The sequence below is a fragment of the Haliotis cracherodii genome, unplaced genomic scaffold, assembly GCF_022045235.1.
Source record: "Haliotis cracherodii isolate W230 unplaced genomic scaffold, xgHalCrac1.p SCAF_1, whole genome shotgun sequence".
In the NCBI taxonomy this organism is placed as follows: Eukaryota; Metazoa; Mollusca; class Gastropoda; order Lepetellida; family Haliotidae; genus Haliotis; species Haliotis cracherodii.
The window spans coordinates 60,783,814-60,805,311 of record NW_027266264.1 but is presented as its reverse complement, the minus strand read 5'-3'; the positions used below and the strand labels follow the sequence as shown (position 1 = coordinate 60,805,311).

General features: G+C 36.9%; 1 protein-coding gene across 2 annotated transcripts in view; it reads right to left on the bottom strand.

Moving 5' to 3' along the window:
• The window catches only part of LOC139465286 (probable methyltransferase-like protein 24), a 30,466-nt gene extending 23,451 nt beyond the window's left edge, over positions 1 to 7,015 (bottom strand). Inside the window, exon 1 of one of the 2 annotated variants that reach the window (XM_071248136.1) lies at positions 6,691 to 7,015. In XM_071248136.1, coding sequence (XP_071104237.1) covers positions 6,691 to 6,823 — 133 coding nt within the window. In that variant the 5' untranslated portion in view covers positions 6,824 to 7,015. The remainder of the gene's footprint in view (positions 1 to 6,690) is intronic. The other variant, XM_071247319.1, reaches the window with a different exon arrangement.
• Between the last annotated feature and the right edge of the window lie 14,483 nt (positions 7,016 to 21,498).

Below are 21,498 nucleotides of genomic sequence, written 5' to 3'. Positions count from 1 at the left end.
AACAATGTATTTAATGAAATGAATGCAAAATAAACTCAACGGCTAAAAGGTTTCATTGAAAAAACTACCCCTAGTCTTGGCTAATAAAACAACTGCAACCCGACACAGATTAAACGCAACTTACAAACACAATCATAATCTGGTTAGTCTGTATCACTCAACGAGGCCGCTTACTCTGCCCACAGTATGACAGTATTGGGCAGTTCAGTAATTAGGAGCCAAAACCAGGCAGGTACGCTGGTCACACTTGACTGGTCTGACTGATGATTAGGTCGTCTGACAATTGGGAGTGAACCATAGCAAGAAGTATCTGCGAAACTATTTGCTCCTTTTATGGGACCGATTAGTTTTATGACCATGGGCCTCGGCACTAGCGTGGTGTTGGAAGACAAGTTATACATGTACATCCGATATGGTGACTGTTTTTCGCTATTCATATTCTAAATACATTCATAATACCACAACATTTTAGTACTCCATGAAACTTTACAATCACTTTAATATGTACAATAGATTGAACGAGAACACTTGATATATTGCAGATTATTAAATCATTGTCTCTATTATCAGCCGCTACGTTTGTATCGTTTGCATTGTACAAAGAAATATTTTATCTGTCCTTTTGCAGATTTAGCCTCAGAATGTGCTCATTCGAATTAGGAACGAAAATAATTGCTTATTATGAGTATATATGATACAGTTAAAAGTTACTTGTACACTGTAGACGTATTCACTTTAAAGTCGCATAAGACCTTCGCGAGCGAGTTGAATGATCCAGGTTAATTGGAACGAAGTCTAGAAAGGGTTATAAAGTTTTGTATTTGGTAATGTGTAGGTTTGTTGAATATAATTTTTTAAATTCCTTTTATTTCAATATGTAAAAACATAACTATGCGCTTAAAAACAGAGCTGACTTGATGGGAGATAGCCACCTCAGATTGTCTGTTGGACACGGTTTAACCTTACTGTGTCCTCACCCTGGTTGTTGTTACCGTTGTTATAAGGGATTAAGAGCTACGGCTCATTGCATTTTTGGTTATAGTCTGTATCACTAAAGTGGACATGTGCAGGTGAACTCTTTTCAATTAGTATATGAAATGCCCCAAAATGTGAACTCCAGACAATAATAACCTGAGGGTAAATCCACGTGCGTCTGCCTTTCCCCTCGTTCACCTTCGAAATCCTAGATTATTCTATCATGCCAGAGTTCTGAAATTCAGTGACAATGTTGCTGAACAGTAGAATCTGATGGACGTTTTGTGCAGAACCTGTTTGACACTATGGGTTCCAGGACCACTAACACTCTGAGCTGAAAAAGTTTGGTCCTAACCGCACCCAACATCTACAAGTTTGTAAGCTTGTAGACACCATTAAGAAGTAATTAACAGTCCCATGCTGAGACCTTTCTCAAAATTCAGACCGGTGGCAGGCTGCCAACAAAGAGAAGAAAATATCGCAACCCCGACACGAGTGTGCTCAGTCAAACAATGAACTTACGACCGGCAGAAACGTCGTATTTTAGGAACAGTGCTATAACAAGACATTTGAAATTTCTAACAAGCAGATACATTAGAGACAGTGACTAGACTACAGGTACGTAATCCGTATCAATCAAAGGTGTAAAAAAACTGAAAATCATATCTGTCGGAGACCTACCAAATTACCAAGTTTTATCATTACTATATTTATTACAATGCAAATACTTTAGTGATACATTTTTTAGAGGAGAGGGCATACACACAAGTATATTGCTTCCGTGTGTGAATGCAGGTTGTACTTGGTATCTCAGTTCTCAGTTGCATACCGGTTGTATAACTGAATTTGTATATGGAACCATGCGTACAGCATGACAATTACTTGCTATTCGTCAGTTTACATCACACATAACACGGTCAAACAATTTTAGGCACCGCTTTTGCGAGTTATTTAGTACAATAATGTTTTATTAAAATCTATTTCAATTTGTTTTCACCATTTTCCCTATTGACAGTCGTTGTTACGTGCGTCACTAGGTAATTAGTACGGATTGACCTTGTTTATTGTTTCTATACTTTGAGGATTTCTGTGGCAAGTGGCGGACGTAATTCAAACTCCTTCCGCACTGACACCGCATCAAATATATTTGTGTACCGATTACATAACTCTAATGGACAGGGTGGGGTGGTAGTTCACCGGACGACACTGTGTATATTGGGCGGCTCCTTTGATATCTCCTCCAAACATTTATTGAATGACCCCATTAAACGATGATACACATCTCGATGAATATATCAAGGCACTAGTTCATCTTTCATAAACATTTTTTTGTCTTTGTGCTCAATATATCCACATATCAACGAACATTTGTAAAACATGTATCCTAAAAAAAATAAACATTTTCAGGCTAGGTATTTGCCCACAGCAACACCTGCATAACTGTTTATTCACGCGTGGTGTGGTAGATCGTAATTGACCGAGAGCAGGTATTGTAGAATCACCTGTAAATAAGGCCGACACTGTAATTAGATACAACGTACTAATGAGAATTATCATAAGAAGGCTGTTGTTTTTTTCTGAACTGTTACCATTTTCATACCAAAAGTGACAATGCAGTTAAAAGTTGCTTTAGTGTCACAATATTCACTCACGTTTTCCTCAATCGCATTGAAACATATTTCCCACTGGTCAGTTCGAAACCGCATGTAATTAAATAATTATTTCGAGATTTCGTTAGAATGTAAGATATTCAGCCAAACGTTATGCAATAAAAGACGAATAGTTTTTTTTCATTAAAATACGCGCACGCGTACCTGTATATTGCACACCTAGTGTCACGTAATTGCCCAGTGTGATGTATCAACGGGACATAAAATGGGAAATGAAATAGAAACTAACTAAAATTTAATGTTGTGTAAAATAACTCCAATGAATTGGAGTACACGCACATGAATTCGTATGATAAACTGTCAAAACGTTTTGAGAGGTAAGGCCGGGTTCATTAAAGATCGCTACAATATGTAAAACAGGTGAAATTTGTAGAACTAAAGGAAACATCCAACCAAATGCCCTTTTAAAATAGTAATGTAATGATATAATATAAAGTATATTTCACATGATACAATATACTTTGCAAACAGTTAGTTGATGCTTGAAAGGGACTGACGAAAACATGGGCGAAATATTTTAATAACGCCGTAAAATAGTTGAATTAAGTAAAAATTAGTTAAATTTTGTGTCATGATACTTGAATAAATACATTTAATGTATTTGCGAAACAAAAACATGAGTTTTGAGTAAAGGAACATGTTCTCGCCAATGGGCCTGCCCATGGGCCAAACCTTTTTCTCGCCCATGGGCGAAATATTTCAATATCGCTATAAAATCGTTGAATTAAGTTAAAATGAGTTTAATTTTGTGTCATGATACTTCAATGAATACATTTAATGTATTTGCGAAACAAAATCATGAGTTTTAAGTAAAGGAACATATACTCGCCCATGGGCCAAACCTTTTTCTCGCCCATGGGCGAAATATTTCAATATCGCTATAAAATAGTTGAATTAAGTTAAAATGAGTTAAATTTTGTGTCATGATACTTCAATAAATACATTTGATGTATTTGCGAAACAAAATCATGAGTTTTAAGTAAAGGAACATGTTCTCGCCCATGGGCCAAACCTTTTTCTCGCCCATGGGCGAAATATTTCAATATCGCTATAAAATCGTTGAATTAAGTTAAAATGAGTTAAATTTTGTGTCATGATACTTGAATGAATACATTAAATGTATTTGCGAAACAAAAACATGAGTTTTAAGTAAAGGAACATATTCTCGCCCATGGGCGACATAGTCTAAATATTGAGTTTTTAAACATTTTTTTTTTCATTTTTTCTTCCTTGGTATGTTCCCATGAAAACGGCATGTTTAATTTTGTAAATACCTTTAACCGAGACTGGGCAAAGAGCGTAGAGTTTCTGGACTTTTGGGTTTCCAGAATTAAAATGGGACGTGTTAGTTGTTTATCAACGTTGATATGCAATGTTTTCTAAGTCAACAACAGGAGGAAATATCAAATCGACACCAGGTATCCTAGCACCACAATGCAACCGACACAATGTTCACTTCCCCCAAATGGTGTTCATTACGATTTTGGCATTAAGTACATTATTGTGCCACTAGTCTTGTCAACAATATATAATAAGCACATGCTCCGGGTACTTCATAATTGAATGTGCAGTGTTCAGCAAGTGAAGGTGAACTGAGAAAATCATCAATGTCAGTTACATGTATATTTTTGAAAATTAAGCGGCTGAAAGAAATCAGATTTATAATAAATTTAACAAACACATGATAACTGACAAACTATTTATTAGAATTACATTATACCATAGCATATGCATACAAGACTAGTTTCTTTGCGGCTAGGGGATTCTCATGTTAATACTAACTACCACTATAACTATAACAATGAAACCTGTGGTTGTGCATCTACCTTAACAAGCACAAATTACATGCTCAAACATCGGGAGCAACTGCCCGCATATACGAATGCGCTCAAGCAGTTTGTGTTATTATAAACCCAGTCAATTTCATTGACAATCATAACCTTTCTCGGGAATGCAGGCCTTCTTCAAAACTTTCATGTTTTGAATGTAGGCACTTCAACTAGATCTACTTTAACCGCCTCGTTACTTCGTAGCTGGTGATAAAAGAGCAAATATACTCCCGTATCGTTTAAAAGAAAACACATTAAACATCTGGGTTCACTGCAGTTTATAATCATTGACATTTCGTATTTTACATATGTTGTTTTCCCATTTATAACCTCTACAGATGACTATGATACAGTATTGCTGACAACAATAGCCTATGATTAATAAATATTGTTTGTGTTACTATTTCCACGGAGGGACTGCACTGTATATGTATTTGCACCTTATATTTTCCTTGTATGTTCAATATTAACAATAGTCTGCTGTGTCGATTTGTATAATGAAAGTTGAAAAACATTCGTCAAATCCATTTGACCTTTTTGTGTCAATAAAATATGTTTAAAAAAACAAGGGAATCATACTAGGCTGATAATTATATACATGTACAACATTCATAGTTCAGTTTGACCCCAATTAAGAATAATATCACATATGTCAAATTAATACATCAAACCGGAGTATGTTTATTGCAAATATGATCAAAAGTAATCTAAAATAGAATCATTCTTATTGTTACAATACACTACAGGTATCTTCCGTGAATACATAATATGTTCTTGTGCGGCACAAGATATTACCTGTAAAGAACGTCTGAGTAAATTATTCACACGGAAAGCGTGGTAAGGAAGAAATCAAGAAACCGACAGGGATCAAGTAAAACAGCCTTATAAATAATCTAGATAATGTCCAGACTGATAAAGCTCGATATAACGTATGACCTCCCTGAACAAGAGCAATCAATGTCATCTATTATTAAGCCATGAAAATCAATATGTCCAAAAAAGGAGAAAGCTGCACCCATAGTGTTAACGTTGTTAAACCGCGCAAATGCAGTTTTCGATAAATAATTTTTTGTTCACTTAACATCAGTTTATTTTATTACTTTACTGCAAATGGAATCATACTTTGTTACGGAGTAGATTTTGTTATCAGTTTGCGAACTTTTTATCCTCAAGCTGAACACCCTCCATCGATTTTGTGAAAATAATATCGCAGCTGAAGAGATGTATGTAGGCTGTTACCTCAGTACATCATAGCGTCAATACTTTCACAGTTAGAAGCATATTTTCCATTTTGTCTGTGCCAGCCATTACAATATTGTTTCGCAAAACCAAGCGTATAAGCCTCTCGAATTCTGCGAGAAAGGTTAAGTAACCACTAGATCATATTTTAACTGATCATGACATAGCTAAAACATATATTTCGGCTACATCACCCTGGATTGACGGATACTTTTACAAAGAAAAATAATGTGGGTGCAAATTAACTTTACTATTGCAAAACAGAAAACCATAACATCTTACTTCTGTATTATACCTAGACAATAACTAAAATTATATCACCAAACCACTTTCTGATACTTATAAAAAATAAAAGCTACATAAAGCTTTTTCTAGTCGTAAGATCCACATGGTATATTGTATACTTTCCTTACCGGGACAGCTAAAAGTGTAAATACCGCCCGGCTTAACCTAAAGTTGCTATTAATTACACTCTATAGGAAATAGGCAAAGTAAGTCAAATAATACCGTTAGAAAGTGAAACTACATATAAATCTAAGCATTCTTAAACCTTGTATTTGGATTATTTTCATGTCTTTACATCTTAGAGTTATATAATCATATACTCGAATGTCCAACTGAGTCTCGGTGACAAGGCACCCACGAAGAAGCGTAACCACGTCAATCGATTGCGCAAATTTACACTTGGTGTATCCCGGTAGCAAAGTATCCTGGTAGCACAGGCTCCTAACAAGACAAATGTGAGGTGTTTTTTTAACCATATAGCAACTATAAAAACTTATCGGTATTCCAGACATAACATAGTTATCTGATAGCGTACAGCCAATTTTATCTGGTAAACGGGAATTTTTTTATAAAGTTCACACTGACTTCAAATGTCGCTAGCTTGTAATCTTCTGATAAAAGTTAGCCTAGTTTCTGTTATCGTGATTTCTCGACGCCCACAATTGCATGTATGATGTTGATATGTTTGTTACCTTCACTTGAAATCATCTGCATGATGGTATTTCCTGTTTCTCCAATCCTATCCTGAGCACTATATAGAATTACGGCAGCAAGCAAGGTGCCACCAACAAGGACTATGGCCACAGTCTTCGTTCCGAGAGCCATTGTACCTGCGTGAGCCTGTTACAGCCTGCAGCTGCAGATTGCGTGTGCTTGTTGCGCAATGTACTCAACGCTTCCCTGGTGTCCCACTGACTCACTTATAACGCGGCTAGTCGTCATATGCTATTTACAAAGGTAGGAATATCGATGATCGGCAATGTATTGCATATTATATGCACGTGTTCAATTTCTGTCATCCGTGGATAATTCCTGTGATTTATTTGACAAATCATGCGATTACGTCAAATGAACGTTCTGTTTACCCAATCAGCGGCGAGTTTTCTAAATTCTCGATACACGTGAACGAAGCATTCATATAAGCATATCTGATTTCTGTATCTAAAAAACGAATACATTTAGGGAGTTTAGAAACAAGCAAATAAAGCCAAGCTTTTATATTGTTGTGGATAATTGATACACCCTGTCATTTGGTTCAAAAGGATTATATGCTTCATGTATAAATATAAGGAGGATCGTTTAAATGCAGAAAATTATCGTGTGATAAGGTTTATTAGTTGTGCAGGAAATTATTTTTTTCTGCACAAATAAATCCCACAAGAGCGATTAAGATAATAGTTCATTTATCATATAAATGATCAACAGATTGTAATCGATTGTTCAAAATTGACACATATCATTGTCATTGGCAGTACCTTGAAGTTGTGATTCGTGAAAAAGGCTGTTTTGTTAGTCTTGCAATGTGAGGTCCGACATTGTCTTGATGGAAAATGACGTTCGGTTGTTGCATAATGGGAAGTACCACGTGTAGCCGAAGATTCTCATCCGTGTAACATTGTGCCATTAACATCCTACCTGAAGATATTAAACAAATAGAAAATGTTCGTTCCAAATGTTTACGAGAGCTTTTTCCTGTTAAGAAAAGTACACCAACCTTCATGAATTATGTTGAGATATACACCCGGGTAGTAACATTTTGGTAGCGAATGATAACTGGTAAAAGTTCTAAATTATCACACCAAACACATGAACTTAGTCTATTGTTTCATGAACATTATGAATAAGTCAAAATAATAAATGGTTAAATCTTGTTAAAACCTTTCTTTCAGAGTGTAGGTTGATTTACATGTGGTACTCACAGACAATCGTAAATTATTTTAAACATAACGTAAAGAGGATACCGTCATCCTGACGTTTTAGATGTCTGACCTATCCATCTGTCACCTTGCATGAGGTTTCTGATGGCAACATCGCCCTGCATGATTTTGTTTTTGTTTTGTTTGTTGTTAACGCCACACTCAGCAATATTCCAGCTATATGACGGTGGTCTGTAAATAATCGAGTCTGGACCAGACAATCAAGTTATTGACATCATGAGCTTCGATCTACGCTATTGGGATACGATGACATGCATCAAACAAGTCAAGACGTTAAAAGATTGTACTTGTTGTTACCCTGTCTGGCGCTCGGCATTAAGGGGCTAAATCAAGGACTGGTCGGCTCAGAGTCAGTATACTGTGTCTGAGTGGGGTATTCATGTTAAACTGCGGCATGGTATCTCAGTGAGCTAGCACTATAAATCGGCATCAGTCCGGACTAGTACAAGCAGCAACACACACACATACACGTGCATGCACGTCGCTATATAAGTGCAATAATCTTGGACGCGACGTTAAACCCAATTTCAACTCACCTCACCTCAAACAAGTCAACGAGCCTGACCACCGAATCCCGTTAGCCGCCACTTGCGGCAAGCATGGGTTTCACGGGTATTATACTGTTACCCTGTTACTTACTGGATAACAAATTGTAATCGTACGCAACCTTAAATTAAGAAGGGAGAATTCCGCGAGTCAGTCATGTTCCAGTATTTGTTTTGTTCTTCCGTGATAATGGTGATTTTCATCAATCCATTATGTATGAAATTGAAATTTTTCTTGTATATAGGTATGATACTACATGTTGATTGAGAAATAGAGTCCCGTCTCAGCTTCCAGTTTAACAAGAAGCAAGTGATAAGAGTCAATAAGATTTTGATGTTACCATTTCATATTGTTCCTTTAAAGAAGAGTCACAGTTGGCTTTATGCAGAGGGATGCCAGAATACGTCAACCCAATGCGAGTGCATCTAGGTTGCATATGTGCCTCGTACTGTTGGCAGAGAGGCCGCGGCTGACTGCGTATCAGAAATAAATGTACAATAAAGGCCCTTATTATTTCGAGTTAAATTAAAAAATGGGATCGGATGTCAAAATTGTAGTTTACAATATTCATTTATTGCAAGTGTGTGATTGAGAAATATGGTTGTAAGTATATTTATTCTTATCTAGTTTGATGGTAAATTACGCACATTTCGGGATTAAAGACAAAGACCTTCTACAACTTGCTAAACAAATTAGATTCACCATAGACTGGTACATGTACATTTTAAATATTTGAAAATGAGCAAGCCGTTGACCCAATTTTTTTTCTTATGAGATGAAGATAAGGACAATGCAAACAAACGGTCAAAACTCAATTGGATGAACCGATAATTTGCGCTTGAAAGTAGAAAAATCGTCCTTTTTCCCAAAACACCACGATCCTGGATTCCTTGATCGATGGGGCATTTTTCACTACGCGTGGTGACCATGGATTTAGTTACATATCTTTTACATATCTATCTTCAAAGATTCAGGACAGTTTGTCAAAAGGTTTACTAAAAGCAATATGTGAAATGCTGGACTTCACCGATAAACATTCAGCGTGACAATTAATCTCCACAAGACTGTAATACTTTCAATTGTCAACTGTCCCTCATTGTCGAGCGTTATTTGATCAGCTCCAGCCTTTAGTGTCTACATTTTCAATGCCTTAGTGAAAAGGAAATTTCGTAACTTTGACATTTGCCAAAATAATCCCTAATCTTACCTCGTCCTCCTCAGGGAGACGGTGATTATGTAATATATATTGTACATGTACTCACTGAAGTGAAATCTCAACGTTAAATGACTTGATTTGGTCACATATATACTTGCTTCGTCAGTTCGTAAAATCAGCCTTTACACTCCTTTTAGCAATATGTCTATGATTCCTCCTGCTGACATTTAAAGGTGTTTGCAATTTTGTTACGTTTTACTTACATTTATCCGGGGTATAATAGGTCTTCAGCAACCCATGCTTGTCGTAAGAGGCGACTAACGGGATCATGCGGTCAGACCCGCTGACTTGGTTGATGCATGTCATCGATCTCAATTGGATCGATGCTCACGATATCTATCACTGGATTGTCTGGTACAGACTCGAATATTTACAGACCGCCGCTGGAATATTGCTGAGTACGGCGTTAAGCAACAAACAAACAAAACCTTATATTTATCAGCCTCAAGCCTACAGGTAGTGCTGACTAACAGCAGTAATGTGCGTCCAGTTCAAACGTTCTTTAATCACAGTTATGTCCCCTAGACCATTTATATTTCTATTATTTTGTAAATGACAGTTGTGGAATTTCACGTGTACGTACAGTTGTATGTCCAAGCATCTCCATGATAGTCTTGAGGCGTCTGATCTTCCATGTTTTTGTCTCTTTGACGTATATGTCCTTAGTAGGAACATACGTGTCACTGTCATTCCCCGATAGGCCCAGGTCGTGGAAGTGGACCTTGTTGCTTCTGTTGAAGGACTTCTTTCCAAATTGTTGTAGTATGCGCATATATGCTAACGGGGAAAAAGTAGCTTTGCTTCATATACAAAGTTCAATAAAAATAAACATATTCTAAAATATAACACCTAGTTAAAATTTCGTCACAAAACAAATTGTTTTTTCGGTCACACTGTAAGTTCGAACCAAATAAAACGCAAATGATGAACATAAAATTTAAAATATCCATTTACGTTGGTACACCAAGTAGTTATACATGTAGCAATCCTTTGTTCAGTGTTCAATCCAAGTTTTGAAAGCCACATCCTGGTCTCTGATCACATGATCAATTAATGTAGGACATGTTTACACTGGGGCAGGGACCTCTTTGGACCAAGACACAGGAGTGTAACGGTTTCCATTTATATGTGCTCAGACACACAACAAGAAATGATTTAAACCATGTTACGGAGTTAATTGAGATCACATATACCTCCGTTAGTACAGTTAGCAATACCGGACATTCGGTTGCGTCTTGTATATAAAGTTTCAACAGTAAAGTTGGAAGAACTTGTCCCCCGATCCCGTTCACTCTTTGTGAATAAATATGTTTAAATCAACAGTAAAGTTATAATGACAGTAAATTGTTTAAATAGGGGATAATGCTTAGCAGTTATCGTGATTAGGATGGACTAATTGCGTCATGTCGCCACTTATTCATTATGTCCACTCAACATTGTCTTTGTTATTGTTGGTAAAGTTTGTGGCTTGACACATCCGGGATCAGATATGTCCGGGATCGGACACATGGCAGATATGTGGTTGAACTGGGTCGCATATCTTCAATCCAGTACAAGCAGGGATATTATCAACGTATGTGTTCGTACATATAGTGTGAGTATTTGTATCATACACATTTTGCAGACTGACAAAAATGCATGTGTTCCCCGGCAGAGATTAGATTGAGTGAAAAACACAAAGGGAAATTTGTATTCGTAAATTCATGGCAAAATGTATTGTTATCAAATTTACTGGTAAGTGTTTAGTGCAAACGATATCACATTCAACTTCTATACCATACTGGGCATAGTTACAATCAAGTACCTGTTTGCTTGTGTGGTTATCTCTGTGATTTATCAGCCCCCATGGTCCCCAGTATGGTGGTCTGCCTTCAGTTGCTGACGATCTATAGTCCGTTTTTATATTATGTCGTCTGTTATAATGTGATTATTTTATTGTTCTAAAACTAGTTTTACAATTAGAATCTGTGATATTTTGCAAGTTGTTATACTGTCCTTCGCCGACAGGTCTTAAGATATTATATAAATGCATAACTTGCTCAAGTCAAGATATGGCTGAAACAATGCCGATGTGACTTTAAATATCAACTCACTCACTCACTCTCATCACTAGCCTTGATGAACTGTTTTCACAATAAGTATTGATCGACACAATAATCCACAGGCTCAATATATATCTTCAATTAACAGGAGAACCATACATTATGTTAATAAAAATTATATGCATTATTAAGGATACAAGAATAGTACTTAAACTTCAAGAATGTGCATGGAAATGACTTCATATAAACTCTATTATCAATGTCGTGTAAGCATCCTTCAGAATAATACTCCAGAATGTTCTATTATCAATTATGGATAAAAGTGAGTGAGGTTTTACGCCGCTTTTAGCAATATTCCATCAATATCATAGCAGGGGACACCAGAAATGGGCTTCACACATTGTACCCATGTCGGGAATCGAAACCGCGTGACGAGCTAACGCTTTAACCACTAGGCTACCCGACCGCCCCCAATTATGAATAAAAAGGAATTATACGTGAATAATAATAAATGAAATGTGAGTGAAAATACATTACATAATGAAGAGTTATATAATTATAGCACAATACAGCGCCATGCAAATCACTATCTGAGCAAGCCAAACAGAGTTGTCTCCCATTACCCGGGACAGATTCCTTTACACCATGACTTTGGAAATTTCAAGTCATAACGATATAGAAGAGGGTAATCTGAAATATTTATACAACCAGGGAGATAGGTAACAATATTTTGATATTACAAGCTACAATAAATACCAGTACTATGTCCAAATAAAATCATGGCATGTCACGCGGCCTCAGTAACCCACGAACAGCAGGTTTTTGACAAATACTGTTTGCACCCAGCACTTACACTACTGCCTAGAAGTTCATTCCCCTTACACGCATGGGCAACGCGTTACGCAACCAGTGTGCATCGGGTTGGTCACGCGTGTGATACCCGTGTGCAACGCGTTGCACACGGGTGTGCACCCCGTCCGCCACTCGTGTGCAACGCGTGACACACTCATTAGAGGGGGAACAAACTTTTGATCAAAGGAGGACCCGTCTTAAAGGGGCACTGATCTAACGCAATTCCCCGGGACTGGTTGTTGCCTTTGTTATTGTTTTTTCCCAGTGAGTACCCGGATGTAGAGCAGAAATCTAGACTAGCTCGCGACCTCTGTTGCGCAATTCGTAAGCGCATTAGTCACTTTTATGGATACCGGTAGTAATAAGAGCGTATGGTCACATTGATCAACAAAATGAAATACAGTTTTCGAGATAATAAGGAAATGTAGGTATTTCTGTGGGTAGCATCGGTATTGGTGACGAAGTTTTGATAAGTCACTTGCTTGGTAATTTTGCGATTTTCGTTTACACTATTTTGACTTGAAACACAAAGTAAATATTTCATCTGAGCATTGCTTTTTTTATAGTGTGTATATTTTTTTACTGTCAAAATGTGTAACATATTTATCAAACGTATAAATATTCAGTTATTTTACAAAGTGACTGAAAAACATTTCCATCTGTATTATTATGATAACGAATTCCAAACATTTTGATGTTTAATGTCATCACCAAGAGACTGAAAATGTTACGTTGAAAAGTACATGTCTATGTTGTTAGGCTTCTAATCCTACATAATAATCTGTTGTGATGTTTGTAGGCCCTTTTGATCACCTTAATCAATCTGGACAGATTTTTTAGTCAATATGACTGAAATATTTACACATTTTATAAATTGCCTGAGAGAATCACATTTTACAAATTGACGGTATTATATACATGCTTACAAAGGAAATGACCTGTGAAAACAACGTCTATCGCGCATTGAAGAATTTCTCAACCAAGACGTAGAGAAACAAGAACGAATCGGTTAAAATGAAGGAAATCAAAATGCAAATACCATAATTGCAACCTACCAAATTTCTGTGTATAAATTTTAGGAGCTTCCTTGTTCGAAGAATGTATCCGTGAATACCCACACAAAGGAACAATATCCCACTCGTCTGCAGCTGTACAAAGAAACTTATTCGATGTCGCGTGTCTCTGTAACAATCAAATATTTTAAAAGATCTATATAGTTTCGGGGTATTATAACCCGTGTTCGTTTCTCAACTGATCACTTGGATTGTTTCAGGTGTTTCACATAGGTGTCAAGTCTCAAGGGTCGGCTGAGAAAGCCCACGTGACAACTATTTTCATAACGTCCACGGTTCCTAAAAAATCCATTGAGTGATAGATAACAATGATCAATCAATCAACGTATTATCAGTTAACCCTTTGAACAAAGTATGTTGTTTTTACATCGGCACTTCACGCCATGACATGAGTGTATTCCCTTTGTTTTAGTAAACCTAGACATGTAAACACTCACTTTTGACATATCCACTGTGCAAGATAACAGTGATTAATCAATCAACGTATTTTCTGTTAATCCTTTGATGACTAGGAACGATCCGTTTATTTACAAAAAAAAGTAAATCAAGTGATCATTCACCTCTTGCTGGTCTGCCACGTGCATATTACATAAGACACATTTCACCTCACTTCAAACCTGGATTTAGATTGAATAATTACCCCAGACACAATAAATGCAAAATGGGAACCTTTGTCAGGTAATCTAAGTGGTACTACCACTAATTGTACCTGTAATAAATTCATTAACTGAGCATCAAGTGAATGACGACAAATACACAAGTATATGGTTATACGAGAAAACGTGGATGACAACAAGGGAGTAGTAATCGTATTATCGACGCAATCCGAAATTGCTTTCACTGCATAGATACTTTTTTTAGTATTAAACTATGACCATCTGGGGTATTTCCAAATGACGACATCCGATGAGCTCCGCCGTTCTTTTTGTCTGTTTGTTTAGGCTGAAGAAATTAATCAACATGCGCCCTTTGTCGAAATCTTTATAGATCACAGTTAACCAATCAGTGTTTATGCAAAAATTCGTAAAGCAAATATTGCCTCCAGCCTCCAAGTTTATTTAGCTGTCTTTGCAGACGGTAGCCCAGTCTCTGGTCACGCTCAGTTGCGTTGCGGGTACTCAAGGGGGAAAAAACAATAACAAAGGCAACAACCAGTCCGGGGAATTGCGTTAGATCAGTGCCCCTTTAAGGCATCTGTGTACAATTGCTGTCGAAGGATGCGATTCACATGCAACATGCGTGTTCAGTGGGGCTACGTGCACGGAGTAGGAACACACATATTAGTGATATTTCTATTTCTAGGAAGTTTGAGGCAATAGAATAATGTAAGGCGGGATGTTTTGTAGTCAGGTGGGAAAGGATGATAATCTATTAATTAATTTTGAATGGCCTAAAGTAGCGACTATGGTGTCGTGTAAAAACATCGGACAATCTCATTTTAGCCGAATGCTACAAATTGGTCTTGGAGAATTTTGTTTAGATGAATAATAATGTGATTATTTCTGTAACTGTTACAGCAATACTGCTGATGTGGCTTTAAGCAATATTTACTCTATCACTGACAGTGATATATATTGTTTCCAGGTTCCTCAAACTTTAATGTTTTCACTATCCATGAACATTCATGTACACAATTTCTTTTGTTAAATTATGTTTAGCATGTTGAGGGTTTTAATTTAAAGTACATAGAAAACAGCACCAAAGGGAGAGGAGTCTACTCTACTCTACATGGGTCTTTGTGTATGTAAATTACATGATAGCATTTTCAAGCTCAAGTCATACATTTTCTAAATGCTACTTGGAGAAAGAAGAGAATGATAGAAGCATGACCACTGTGCAGGACTACTAATGTGCGCATGCGCCTTGACCTTCTGATATCACGCATGCGCACGGACAGCGTCTAAAACACTAGAACACGAGAATGCGACATTTGGACATGATGCAAAATCTGGTGGGGTTACTAACTCTGACTATTGTTTCCTGAATAAAATATTATTGACTTCAGATATACCTCTTATCTTTTGGTGTCATGTGACACCAGATGTTGTTATCAACCAATACTCCTGTAAAGAAATATGAAACATCAATGCTTGAGAATGCTAGTGAATAACCAATTTCGATTTGCCAACAAAACAAATTCCTGACAACGTTGACAATAGCGGTAAGAATATATTCATGGATCAGTGATGACCCAGTTGTTTCCAAAAAGAAGCTGTTGCCTCAGATGAATAGATGAAGTTATGCCAGCTGGGACCACGTCAATACATCATGTATGACTTTGCTGCAGGCTTCAATGCAGGGTTGGAGTACACAAAAACTATTCAGAGACAATCAATTCAATTCATTAATCAGTGTAACTACCAGTGCAAATGAAGAATGTTTATTATAATATGTCATTATTATTTTCCCAAAGATCAAAGATTAAAGCAGTTATCAAGATTTATTTTCCATATCTTTAGAAATACTTAATCGTTACATTGAAACTGCCATCATGATGTATTATGATTATGATTATGATTATGATTATTATTATTATTATTATTGATGTACATATGGTTCGCACCATATGAATATATATCAAGTTTCCTTTTGCAAGAACATATGCATGCTGTTGTGTTTTTTCAAGGTAATCTTCGTTCTCTCATTGATAACAATATTAAAAGAACAAGTATTATAAAATATGATACGGGAATATATTACACACGTTATTTACGCATCCGGTTGCTCATAATACAATGCTAGTAAACAATATTTTTGTTCCAGGGAGTGAATACCAATTAGACCAAGCCAGCTCAACATCTCATTCACTTATAAAAGACAACTTCATCATAAACATAGTCATCATCGGAGTATTAACAGTTTTTATGTGTGACGCCACATTCCCCGCTATAGTGCAAGTATCCATGATAGAAAACGTATGATGTCTGGAAACGTAAGATCCGACGATTGTGTTATGAATAATAATAAAGGCATGTTTGATGCTGAACGCTCTGAACGAAAACAGGACAATCCGCCATTGTAGTCCGGCAACACAATGTTTTCGTAGTATTTTAAAAAAATAATCTTTGATAATATTTTGTAGATGATTTTTGCAAGGACTACCGTTTTACGAAACGCGATTTTCCGCGTTTCCGCCGATATTTCACATTATAACAATGTATATCTACAATGAAACCAACAGCTCAGAACAAACCAAATTCAACATTTTTAAGTAGTGATATCATAACTTGTTTGACAGGCATTACTTAGAAGTTGACGGATGACAAGATAGACACAATTTTTATGGATAACAACTTCTTTAATACTGTAAAAAGGCGACGTTTCGGTTTGGATCCTTATACCGTTGTCAAGCAAGACTGAATGAGGTACATAGTGCAGAATATATATAGCAAGTGGATGATTAACAATAGAGGATTAACAGCAACAACAAGGGCATACTTACTTACTTACTTACTTACTTACTTACTTACTTACTTACTTACTTACTTACTTACTTACTTACTTACTTACTTACTTACTTACTTACTTACTTTGGAGATTTAACATGCGCTTTCCGACTGATGCGTATTTCGCACACGGGCCCGGCCAGGCCATTTAATGTGTTTCCGAAAGGGGCGAGGGTGGTCTGTGCAACCCAAGAGGGGGCTTTAGGGGTTGCTTATAAAGAATTTGGGAATTTTGAGATTTGGAATAGATGCCGATGGGGTTGGGGAGGAGAACTAAGGGAGCTGGGTATGGTGGATGATTGTTTGTTTATGTGATTTTGATTTGGTAGGTTATTATGGTTTTAGATGCGTTTTATTAGTTCCGTTTTGATTAAGATTAAGGCCTTGAAGTTTTCTAGTTTATTTTGTGGGTTTAGTATTGCTTCTAGAGTGAGAGCCTTGTTTAGATTGAGGGTGGTTTGTAATGCGGTTCGATGTGTTAGGTAGTGTGTGCAGTGGATGAGTGCGTGTTCTGGGGTTTCTGGTTGTTTGCAGTGTGGGCAGTTACCTGTAGTGTGTTTTTTTATTTTTTTTAGGTGGTTATTTAGGTTGGTGTGTCCTGTTTGGAGTTTAGTGATTACTCTGTCGATTTTTTTTGATGGATGGAGAATTTTTGGTTTGGTTAGTGGTTTGCTGAGCACTCTTTTGATTTGGCTATTTGAGTTTAGATATAGGTTATGCCATTTTTTGTGATTTTTTGTTTGTTTACACTTTTAATTTCTGATTTTGAGATGGGTAAGTTTAAGCTTATTTCTGGGATTTTGAGGGATAGTTTAGCTGCTTTATCGGCGTTTTCATTACCGTATATTCCTACGTGGGCGGGTATCCACAAGAAGGTTATTTGTTTGCCTGCCTTAGTTAGGTCGTTGGAGCTTTTAAGTATTTGATTTATTAATTTAGGTCGGTTTTTGGTATTTTTGTTTTGTAGGGCTTGTAGTCCACTTAGGGAGTCAGTAAGTATTAGGATTTTTTGGTGGTTTTTGGATTCTTGATTGTGGAGGGCTGAGGCCATGCCCATTAGTTCTGCCATGAATATTGATTGGTTATTTGGGAGTCGGAAGGATTGTGTGGTTTTAGTTGGTTGTGTGGTATGGACTCCGAAACCCGTGTGTTTGGAGGTCGGATCTGAGGATCCGTCCGTGTAAATGTACTTATATTTCCCAACTGAAAGCATATGCAGGTTTGACAACGAATCTATACCTACATAATGAAACTAGTATATATACTCACCTACAAAAGAAACGAGAATACCATACGATTTATACATACATAATGTATGTGGATCTATGAAACTAGTATATATACTCACCGACAAAAGAAACGAGAATACCATACGATTTATACATACATATTGTATGTGAATCTCTGAAACTAGCATATATATTCACCGACAAAAGGAACGCGAATACCATACATGTTGGTTAATATATGAAGACTCAACGAGATATCATTGGTTCGATAAGCAAATGAACATACTGGTATCATACTGGTGTGAAGCGATGCCCATGAACGCATCACATGTGACGTCATAGATCCATGACTCGACATGCACCTTTTATCTCATGCAGGATGAGAGTGTAAATTACTTAATCAAAACATGTAGAAGACGTTACTAACATAGTATGTAAGATCTAAGTAAGCTTATGTACATTTTACTTTACAGAGGCTTATTTCGATCATTATTATTGTAACATAAACCTGATTACGAGACGAGTAATTTTGGTCTGTATATTTGTATTCTGTATGTCTACCAAAGCTACATCAGCCAATGTAGTCAGGAGGTTGTCACAGGAACCGGGAAAAATAGCAGAGTTGTGCCTCTTTGCCCATTGCTGAGAAAACCGATACGATTATGCCAACAATGATCCGTTCCTTTGGACTTAATTCCATCGGGAACAATTATTGCTGCTGTAAAATACGTTCAATGCGAAAATTCCCCTGGGGAAAATTAGTACAAAGGATCAGTTGCTCTACAGGATCAGATGAACCGTGAAGATCCGGGGTAGAATAGGGCTTCAGCAACCCATGCTTGCCGTAAAAGGCGACTAGGCATGTCGTAAGAGGCGACTAACGGGATCGGGTGGTCATGCTCTCTGATTTGGTTGATGCATGTCATCGTATCCAAATTGCGTAGATCGATGTTTATGATGTCAATCACATGATTGTCTGGTCACGACTCGATTATTTACAGACGGCCGTCATAAAGATGGCGTTAAACAAAAAAAACCCAGGATCAGTCAATACATACAGTGTGTCATTTTCGAGTACACTTTTCAAAAACGCACTATCCGCCAATCCGCTATTTCAGTTGAAATCGCATAATATCAGGGTGTCATTGATACAGGTTTGGGCTAGGCATGATGAAGTTTGAACATCAGGTGCTTTTCTCATGTCGTTCCCATTGTCCTTTTGTCACGCGATGTTAAATAAAACAAATGACCACAAAAAAGGGACAGCGATGTTTTTATTATATACCAATAAACGTGACAAGACCCTTTTAATAAGTGTAAGATATTTCGGCAAAAAACAGAATCTATTGTACGATTCCGACGATCATAAGCATACATATGTAAAACGGTTTTGCCGAATAGTTTAGTTACAGATATGTTTAATGTTCCAAGAAAACAAATCTATCTTCTTCTACTTGTTTTTTCCCCTTGGATTTGACGTTAAAAATTGAAAGCCAACACTATTTTTGAAAACTACTGTTGAAAGTGATTTGATGGTGGGGGGGGGGGGGGGACTTTCAATGTCTCAGATATTTCTTTTGTAGTTAGTTTTGTAGTGTCTTTAAACGCAACTAACTACGTTTTAAATATATATTTTAAAACAAGCGCTTATATGAGAAAGACATGAGTATTCTTTTCTCTCATTGACTTCCTTGACGTTCAAAAATATATTGATTTTTAAATCCAAGACGAAACATATATGTTATCATTCTTATTTGGGGCTAAAACCAAACAAACTCACAATCTGGATCACCACATCTGGGAAACTATCAGACTACAATTCGCCTCGTATCTGTACAAACTAAAGCATCTCTCTCTCTCTCTCTCTCTCTCTCCTCGGGGGACAAGTATTTCTTGCATAGATCTTGTTCAGGTCCGCTTCTCAGGGAGATAAACAATTGTAACACTTTTACATTGTGATCACCAAGAACACGGCTTTTCCATAATTGTTGTTTTCTTACCCCAAGAACAAATCTTGTCAACCACAATGACAGTTGCTCATCGTCCATCTTATCAACAGTAGTCAACTCCTTGAAGCGGCTGTTGTTCTGCCACGTTGCCAAGCGAGACAGCCTTGTTTATCGCCCACTTGTTTCGTCGAAGCGTCTTCTTTGAGCACGGCTTTCAATGTCGGCACACGACGGCCCCTAATTTATAAACTAGATGAAACTAGTGAAAAAGCTAGTGTTGTTGACTGCGCGTAAGAAAAAGTTGCATTCATGTTAAAGGAATAATGATAAATCCCCACCACGGAGAAGATATATTTAATCTGAGTATAAATATACATCCTCAACAGTTGATAACAAGCACAGATATAGCAATTAAACAACAACGCGGCAATATCGTAAATACGTTTTTCCACCAACATAATACAAGTTGCAAATATGAGTGAGTGAGTGAGTATGGTTTGACGCCGCTTTTAGCAATATTCCAGCAATATCACGGCGGGAGACACCAGAAATGGGCTTCACACATTGTACCCATGTCGGGAATCGAACCCGGGTCTTCGGCGTGACGAGCCAACGCTTTAACCACGAGGCTACCCGACCGCCCCTTGCAAATATGACATAATCAGGACAAAATAAGAAGAGTCCTTTAAAAAAGGACAAAATTTGTTTTCATAAACTCAAAGGTTACACGGCGTTCAATATTGCTAATTGTCAACATTGAATAAATAAGAATTCACTCGATTCGATCAAACAAATGAAACATTGTTCAATGATATTGATACATCGAATAAACAGAAAATCATACAAACATATGTATAGATTATTGAACAAAATATATTATTTATGTCCCGAGAATGCTAATTAGTTATATCCTGATATGAAGCGAATGACAGGGGCATTATATTTCATGTGTGTTCATTGCCGACATTGATGTTTTGTCATGCACAATTTGGTATGTTATGAGAGAGAGAAACGCATGTGAATATAGTATAATGAAAATAGAATGCACATATTGTATTATGTATAACGTAATAAAGGAAATTGCATCAATGAAACAGTATTAAAGTTTATTTACTCGAAAGGTGTAAAACTGATAATTTTATACTATTCCTCTGTAACAAACAACAGATGCATATCCGGGAGGTATGTGACATTCAAATACAGTACAGTG